Source organism: Ipomoea nil, unplaced genomic scaffold, assembly GCF_001879475.1.
Source record: "Ipomoea nil cultivar Tokyo-kokei standard unplaced genomic scaffold, Asagao_1.1 scaffold2662, whole genome shotgun sequence".
NCBI lineage: Eukaryota > Viridiplantae > Streptophyta > Magnoliopsida > Solanales > Convolvulaceae > Ipomoea > Ipomoea nil.
Window position 1 is genome coordinate 2,140,001 of NW_017619090.1, and position 9,103 is coordinate 2,149,103.

General features: G+C 51.1%; 3 protein-coding genes across 3 annotated transcripts; all 3 read right to left on the reverse strand.

Moving 5' to 3' along the window:
* Nucleotides 1–3,363: 3,363 nt before the first annotated feature.
* On the reverse strand, nt 3,364–4,140 carry LOC109154944. The gene has a single exon (XM_019302673.1). It carries the CDS (start codon nt 4,138–4,140, stop codon nt 3,364–3,366), a length of 777 nt encoding a protein of 258 aa, XP_019158218.1.
* Nucleotides 4,141–7,053: 2,913 nt separating this feature from the next.
* LOC109154945 lies at nt 7,054–7,995 on the reverse strand. Its single transcript, XM_019302674.1, has one exon. The coding sequence runs from the start codon at nt 7,993–7,995 to the stop codon at nt 7,054–7,056; it is 942 nt and encodes a 313-aa protein (XP_019158219.1).
* A 204-nt stretch (nt 7,996–8,199) lies between these two features.
* Nucleotides 8,200–8,574, reverse strand: LOC109154946 (uncharacterized mitochondrial protein AtMg00310-like). The gene has a single exon (XM_019302675.1). It carries the CDS (start codon nt 8,572–8,574, stop codon nt 8,200–8,202), a length of 375 nt encoding a protein of 124 aa, XP_019158220.1.
* Between the last annotated feature and the right edge of the window lie 529 nt (nt 8,575–9,103).

Here is a 9,103-nt window from a genome sequence, read left to right on the forward strand (position 1 = left end):
GGGATAGGAGACGGCTACACAGGTATGCGTTATGCTCCATTGGGCACAAAACTCACTGAACTCCTTGCTCTCGAACTGGCGCCCGTTGTCCGTGATGATCTGCATTGGGACCCCGAAGCGGCACAGGATGTTCTTGTAGATGAACTGTTTGCACCGGGCACTTGTGATGCTGGCTAGGGGTTCGGCTTCTACCCACTTGGTGAAGTAGTCCACCGCTACTATCAGGTACTTCCTCTTGCCTGATCCCATCGGGAGGGCCCCGACCAGGTCGACCCCCCACTGGGAGAACGGGATGACTGAACTGATTGGGGTGTAGTTAATGGCTGGGCGACCTGGGCCAACCTGGAATTGTTGACAGGTTGGGCAGCTCCTTGCATAGTCCGCGCACTCCTTGGCCATCCGGGGCCAAAAGTAGCCCTGTAAGATGGCCCTCCGGGTCATGGTGTAGGCCCCCTGGTGGGCGGAGCAGGTACCCTCGTGGATTTCCTCCATGACCGCCCTTGCTTCCTCGGGGTACAGGCAGCGCAACAAGGTGTCGTTGTAGGATCGTTTGTAGAGTGTGTCCCCGATGAGTAGGTAGGTTGGGGCCCTCCGCTGGACGAGCTTGGCGTCCGCTTCGTCGGGGGGCAGGGCGCCCGACTCCTTGTACACTTTGAGGTGGTCCAGCTAGCAGGCGGGATGAACCTGCACGGGCAGGACAGGGTAGGCCTCGAGGCTGGATCTCGCGAGGTCCTCCACACGGGCGATCTTGGAGACATGTTCGGGGGTTCCTTGCCCGAGTTTGGAGAGCATGTCCGCGTCCGCGTTCTGTTCTCTTGGCACCTCCAGGACTTCGTGGTGGACTAGCTGTCCCAAGAGTTGTAGCACTACATCACGGTACCTCCTCATCCTGTCCTCGTTGGCCTTAAACTCCCCCGTAACTTGCCCCACCACGAGCCTGGAATCACATCTTATCTTCAGCTTCGCGGCCCTCATAATCAGCGCGAGCCAGAGACCCCGAGAAGGGCCTCGTACTAGGCCAAGTTGTTTGACAATTTGAAGTGGAAACGGAGCGCTTAGTAGGCCCTGAAACCCTCGGGGGTTACGAGGACGACCCCTCCCCCCGCACCCCTTGATACTCGAGGACCCGTCTGTTGATAGGGTCCACCACTCTTCCTCCTCGCTTCGGGCCTGCTCGGTGGCCTCCCGAGCGGTGCACTCGACTATGAAATCGGCAAGTGCTTGTCCTTTTATAGCAGGCCTTGGCTTGAACTGGATGTTGTACTGGCTTAAGCGCATGGACCACCTTACCAACCTGCTGGCCGACCCCGAGGCCCTTAACACCGACTCCAGGGGCTGGTTTGTTAAGACATGAATGGGGTGCGCCTGAAAATAGTGATTGAGTTTCTTTGCGGTTATGTCCACTGCAAATATGGCTTTCTCGGTGGGAGAGTACCTGAGCTCGGCTCCCCGGAGGGCCCGACTCGTATAGTAGACGGGGCGTTGTATGCCCACGTCATCCCGGACCAGCACGAAGCAGATCGCGGCTTATGATATGCCCAACTACAGGTACAATGTCTCCCCTCTCACGGGCTTGGCGAGCGGGGGTAACGACATCATGTAGGCCTTGAGGTCGTCGAAGGCCTTCTGGCACTCAGGAGACCACTCGAACCCCAAACTCTTCTTGAGGACCGCGAAGAAGGGTAAGGACCTCTCGGCCAACCTCGAGGGGAACTGGCCGAGGGCCGCTAGCCTGCCGTTTAGGCGTTGGACCTCCTGGAGGGACCGCGGAGGCTCCATGTCCACGATGGCCCTCACCTTGTCGGGGTTGGGCTCAATGTCCCTCTTGGAGACCATGTAGCCCAGAAACTTGCCCCCGTGCACCCCGAAAGTGCAGTTCTTGGGATTCAACCTTAAATCATAACGCTACATAATGGAAAATACCTCGTCTAGGTCGTTGACATGGGCATCGGCCTCTGCGCTTTTGACTATCATGTCGTCCACATAGGCCTCCATGTTGCGGTCGAGGACCTGCTTGAAGACCTTGGCGACCATCCTGGTGTAGGTGGCCCCGGAGTTTTTGAGCCCAAAGGCCATGACTCTATAGCAAAAGACCCCTTCCGGGGTTGTGAAATCTGTCTTCTCCTCATCGTCCTCATGCATGAAGATCTGGTGGTACCCCGGGAAGGCGTCTAGGAAGCTCATGAGGGCGTAGCCTGCCGTTTCATCCACCAGCTGATCGATATTTGGCAACGGAAAGGGGTCCATGTGGCAGGCTATGTTGAGGTCAGTGTAGTCCGCGCACATCCTCCAGGTGGGGGGTTTGGGGGTGAGGACTACGTTGGCTAGCCATTTGGGGTATAGGACCTCCCGGACGTGCCCTATCTCGAGGAGGGTATTGACCTCCGTCCTCACGAACTCCCTCCTCTCTGCGGAGAGGTACCTCTTGCGCTGCTGCACCGGCTTGGTTGTGGGGTCGACGGCGAGCTTATGGGTGATGACGTCCCTACTGAGGCCCGGCATGTCCTCGGGTCCCCACGCGAACACCCCTTTGTAAGCCCTGATAACGTCAATGATGCGGGCCCGGAGCTCAGGGGAGAGCCCGGTTCCGACCTTCACTACGCGATCGGGGCGGCCGAGGTCGAGGACGACCTCCTCAGTCTCCACCACGGGCTCGGCTCGCGGGCGGCCCTCCTCTTTCAGCGCCTTCTCTGCTATGGTGTGCACCTGGAGGTCCTGCTTGCCTATCTGTCGGCATGCCCGAAGGTAGCAACTCCGGCTGATCCTCTGGTCTCCCCGGGGGACCCTGACCCCGGTTGGCGTGGGGAACTTGAGGCATAGGTGTTCCATAGAGATTACACACCTAAGGTCATCTAGGGCGGGTCGGCTTAGGATCACATTGTGAGCGCAGCTGATTCTGACCACCACGAACTCTACCTCCAACCTCTTGGTGTGCGGCGGGGAGCCTATCTCGACCGCGAGGTTGATTGACCATTCTGTCTCTATGGAATCCCCCGTGAACCCAGACAAAGGGGTCCTCACTTGCCCCAGCTGTTTCCTCGATATCCCCAACTGGGTGAATGTGTCGTGGTACATCACGTTCACCAAGCTGCCTGTGTCCACCAATACTCTGTGCACGACCACCTCATTGATCTCCATCTTGACCACCAAGGCGTCCCGGTGAGGGAGGGGGCCGTCTGGGAGGTTGTTGTCGGTGAAGGTGATGGGCTCCCTCCGAGGCCTCTTCTCGTGTGGGGGTCGCACGACCTCGCCCACATAGAGGCTCCGTGCCTATTTCTTCCTCTTTGCGGGCGTGTCCCCCCCCCCCCGGGTCCCCCAAAGATCACATGGATGGCACGTTTCTTCTGGAGGGGTGGGGGTTGTCTAGCTCTCTTTCCTCCTCATCAGTGACTGGTCGAGTTCTCTCTTGCGTGGCGCGGAGGCAGAGGGCTCGGAGCTGCCTCCCTTCCTCCACACGCGGCCTTGATGCTGACCTTGGCCCTGTCCAGGCCATTGCACGAACTGACCCAAGTAGCCTCTCTGGATGAGCTCCTCGATCTGGCATTTGAGGAGGATGCATTCGTCCGTGTCATGCCCTGATTGTCGGTGGAATTTGCAGTATTTGTTGTGGTCTACCTTCGGGGATATCTTCATGCACTCCCCCGGGTACTCCACGATCCCTTGGCCTTCCGCATGCTCCAGGATTGTGCTGACGGGCTGCGTCAGCGGGGTGAGAAAGCGTGTGGGGGTCAACCTGGGCCCCTCAGCGTAGTCACGGCGGGGAGGCCTGGGTGCCCGGCGGTCTTCTTGCTGGGCCTCGCGCCGGGGCGGCCGCGGTGCCTGGCGCTCCTCTCGGGGTTCCTTGCTTTTACGGTCCTTCCCCTCCTCTTCCTCCTTCTTCCTCTTCTCGGCTACCTCCGCGTCCGCAAACCTAGATGCACGGTCCATCAACTCGGTGTAGGTCTTGGGGGAGTATCGGATGAGGTCCTGGTGGAAGGCGTCGGATCTGAGGTTGCTTCTGAAGATGGGTATGGCCGCCTTGTCGTCAAAATTGGAGACCCCTATCGACTCCTTCTTCCACTTGCTGAGGAAGTCGGCCAGGGACTCCGAACTCCTTTGTTTCAAAGAACATAAGTCGGCGAACTGCTTCTTTTTCCGCATATGGCCAGCGAAGTAAGACAGGAAGCGCCTTGTGAGGGTCGCGAAGGTCGAGATGGATCCTTCCGGTAGGGACCCACACCAGTCCTATGCGTGGTCGTCTAGGGTCGAGAGGAAGCCTTGGCACATGATAGCGTCGCTGGCCCTAGTCATTAGCATGGCAGCTCGGTACCTGTTCAGGTGTTCACGCAGGTCAGTCGCCCCAGAGTACGCCTGGATGGTGGGGAAACGGAAGTTCGCGGGGAGGGGTTCTTCCATGATGTCCCGCGTGAAGGGGGCAGTCAGGACATCCATGGGCTCCGGGGACCCGTTCCTGTCATTGATTTGCATCTGAAGCTCGTCCATCCGCCTGCGGAGTTGCTCGACCTCTCCACGATGAGAGCTCGGAGCTCGACCATTCGACTCCCCCGATCGTTCGACCCGGGAGTGTTGCTCTTGCCGCGCCGGGGCACGGGGCCCCTGGCTTGGCGATCGTCTCGCCTGCGACTCCTATCGTGGCGGGGCTCGGAGCCCTCTGCTGGGTGAGTTTCGCGAGCATGACCCTGCAGCGGGCAGTCCGTTGGCGGCGGGCCTCTGGCCCAACTTGTCCCGGGCGGACACGCGGACTCCCAACCTCTCCAGGGCCGGCCTGGCTGGGGCCGACCTCCCTCGAACTCTCTCACCATCTTGATGTTGATCCAAGCGGATGCTGCCTCCCCCCCGCCTGTCCGAGGGCCGGGGCGAGTTGACCTCCCCCTCTGTTTGGGCGGCCTGGGCGCGGGGTGGCCGGCTCGGGCCGCTACGCCCCCTCGAGGGGGCCGGAGGCGGGGTCAGGGCTCTTTGGGCGGCCTCTGGGCCGACCGGAATACCACCATGGAGCCCCCGCGCGAGGCGGTCCAATGTCACTGAAGCTTGTTGGAGGGCGGCCGCCCCTTCCCGGAAGAGGGTAGGATCCGGGGGAGGGCAGGCGGCCACCGTGTCGTTGCAGTGGTTGTTGAGGCGATCTCCGAGGTCACCCGCCGACCTCAAAGAAGGAACTTGTGGATGACTAGTGGTCCCGTTGAGGCCAACCCTAGGAGGGGAGGCACGGCTGTTACGGGAGCCGCGAGAATTGGACCTCGACCTTGCCATCGTGGGATATGGAGCACGCTCGAGCTTGTACGTCAACCCTCAACAAGAGCACCAATGATGGATTTAATTAACCCGGGGTAGACCCGAATCACTAAACCCGATAAATAATGGATCGGAAAGATGTAGAATGTGTGTCGCGGGGACAACTTTGTATTGATAATAGTTGTAGAAGGGTTACAAGATAAAATGTTGTAATAATAATAAGTAGATGTCTTAGGCAAGACAATAATTAATCCTTTTATACTAGCCAAAACTCCCAACCGCCCCCTATTCTCGTGGGGCGGTTGGATCGCGCGTTGACCGGGTCCGCGCGAGTGCCCGGGGCCATCCCATGCCCCAGGCCTACGTAGGCCTCGCTCGAGGCCGCCCGGGCCACGATTGGCCCGTAGGCCGAGGCCTTGGTCGGCCCCATCCGGGGCCGCCCTAGGCCTTCGCGCCGGCCTTCCCGGGTCGGTTCGCCCCGAGCCCATACCTAATATATCCATCATGTTCAATTAGAGTTTAAATTTACTCATACAAAATTTAAAATTTGCTTTCCAAATGTAATTATCTTAGTTATTATTCGTATTGTGAAAATTATAATATAGATGAAATACAATTAAGAATAAATCAATGTAATTATGTAAATTCTCTCTATAAGATTAATTGAATATGCACATAATTAGAGATTATATTAACCATACAAAATTTTAATTTTAATTTTAATTTTAATTTTAATTTTAATTTTGTATTCTATAAAAATAATAAATACTTGACCAATGGAAGCTAAAAAATTTTATTATATTAAATAATTTAAAATATTTTAGTTTTTTTATTTTTTATTTATATTTATAATAACATAATTTTTTTCCGTGCATCGCGCGGGTGAATTACTAGTAATAATGATAATAATAATAATAATAATAATAATAATAATAATAATAATAATAATAATAATAATAATAATAATGAAGAAGAAGAAGAAGAAGAAGAAGAATCGATGTGTATATTAATTATTATTATTATTATTATTATTATTATTATTATTATTATTATTATTATTATTATTAAAAAATCAAACGGTATTCTGAACTGTTCAATATACAAGAATTCATTACCGTTCGGTTGTTAGGTATATTACCGAACCAAACTAGTTTACCGGTAGTTCGGCTCGGTTCCGTTCAGGAAAATCAAATCGAATTGTCCACCCCTAAAGTTAATTATTGAAATGGTCCATTGACTATAGCGAAATTACCAATTTGGTCCCAAGTTAACAGATGTCTAATAGAAAAATTAACGGAGGATCAAATTAGTTAAGGTTTTTAAAGTCGAGGGACTTAATTGGTCAAAAAAATAGTCAAGTACCAAATTGGTAATTTCGCTATAGTCAAGGGACCATTTCGGTAATTAACTCTTTTATTTTCTTCTCAAAACCCGTTATATTTTTAATTTTATTTTATTTTTTGAAAAGAAAAACATAATTGAAGACCTAATTGTCCTTGTACTTTACATAATTTAAACAGTTTTGCCGATAGATGACCAAAAATGGTAATACCACAATAATACTAGGACCAAATAGCAATATTTTAAAAAAGGACTAAAAGTGAATTATGACCTATAAATCTTGAACCAAAAATGAAATTAACTCTTTCTACATACAAGTGATACAACCATCAACCGTTAATCAACAGAAATTGATATATCACATTAGTCATCACTTTTTTGCTTAAACTATATATATAATCAGGTGAGAACTATGAACTTGTAAACTTGTGAAGAATTGCACTACACCTGAATATTTTTTTTTGAAAATTATATGATGCTTCATTAAAAGTAGGCCGAAATAACATCCGGTGGGAGTAGATCCCAATACATAGTTGCAGTTTGCTGATAAGCCGTAGTAGCTAAAGCATGAGCTAGATGGTTCTCTAATCTAGGAATAAAATGAAATGAACAAGACTGAAACGAAGATGCAATAAGCCTGCAAGTGTCAATGGCATAGCCTAGATATGTGCGCAACACAACGGTTGGTGTAGTAAGATAACGATGTAGTGTCAGGCAGTCCGTATAAACCTCAACATTCTGCTCACCCCGATCATTCAACCATGATAGAGCTTCTTTACATGCGAGCGCCTCAGCCATAAGTGGCGAGGAGCATCCTTGTAGTGGTCCACTGTATGCTGAAACATATCCCCCGTCGGTGTCTAGTAAGAGTACCCCCAAAGCAGCCTGTCCTGTCTCCTGCATATACCCCCCGTCCACACGGCATATGTGCCTTGGCGGTCCAGGTGGCTCGGCAGCGACGGAATTCGGCGCATGGAGATTGGCGCTTCCTTGCAGCGGGTTCGGCATGGCTGGCAACGTGGTGGCCTGGGCCGTGGGCTGTGCGTGCGCCTGAGTCCACGCCAGCTTGGCAGCAGCGGCGGTTTTGAGGACCACCTCCGGCCGTGGTAGTGTTGCTTCCCAAACGGCCCTGTTCCTTGCTCTCCACACATTGTAAAGTATTGCTACTGCATAGAATATCCCATCAGAGTCTAGAACATTTAGAAGTTCATCAAACCAAACATAAAAAATATTTGTGATTATATTTGGAATTGTGAGGTTAGATTTATCCCAAATGTTCCTTGCAAAGTCACACAACACCAAAGCATGCATTGTGTCTTCTTGAGATAATCCACACATGGCACATCGTGGATCCACATCCACCCTCTTTATAAGCAAGTTTGTAGTAGTAGGCAATATATCACTAATGGCTCTCCATAGAAACATTCTCCATTTTGGGGGGATTTTTAACTTCCATAGGGATAACCATTTTGTAAATACCCCATTAATAATTTCCCATTACTTGCTTATATCCACTTTTAACAGAATACTATCCTCTTGGATCCCCATGCCAGTACCAAGTATCATCATATTCCGGGGAGATGGGTATTTTCATAATTTCCGCCACATCATTGGGTTGAAATAAGTCAGTTAAGATTGAGGGATCCCAGAACCAGTTTGTTGGTCTATCAAACCTGCCACCTTGGCTTCCTTCAACTGTATTGGCATTTCTGTTTGTATCATTGGGTCATGGTCATTCTGTAGCCAAGGGTGTGTCCATATGAATGTAGACTCCCCATTACCAATTCTGCGCCTGACCCCACCAAAAATAATACTCTTTGCTACCATGATGCTCCGCCAGCAGAAACTGGGATTATTTCCCACCTGTGCATCAAAGAAAGATCCTTTCGGAAAATACCGGGCCTTATACACACGTGCCACCAGAGAGTCAGGCTTAGTCAACATTCGCCACGCCTGCTTTCCTAGCATTGCTAGATTAAATGCACGCAAATCTTTAAACCCCATCCCACCATATTTCTTTGGGACACATAACTTATCTCATGCCTTCCAATGTATTCGCCTGTCAGTTCCAGAATCCCACCAGTAACGATTCATCGTCCATTCTATCGCCGTACACACTGATACAGGTAACAAGAAAACACTCATTGAAAACGTAGGCATAGATTGTGCTACAATTTTCAAAAGAATTTCTTTCCCTGCCTGTGATAGCAGTTTTTTATTCCATGATCCAATCCTTTGACGGATTTTATCCTCCACATATGCAAAAACTGCTTTCTTGTGTCTTCCAATAAAAGAGGGGAGTCCCAAATACTTGCCAAAATTCGGTGTCTGTGCCACTCCCAAAATCTGAGCCACACTTTGTCTATCCTTGTTACTAGTATTTCTACTATAACATATACTCGACTTATGATAATTCACTGCCTGCCCGGATAGATTCTCATACACAGCTAGACACCTTTTAACCTCAGTTGCTTCCTCCGCCTTGGCCTTAAAAAACAGTAGACTATCATCTGCAAACAATAAGTGAGAAATC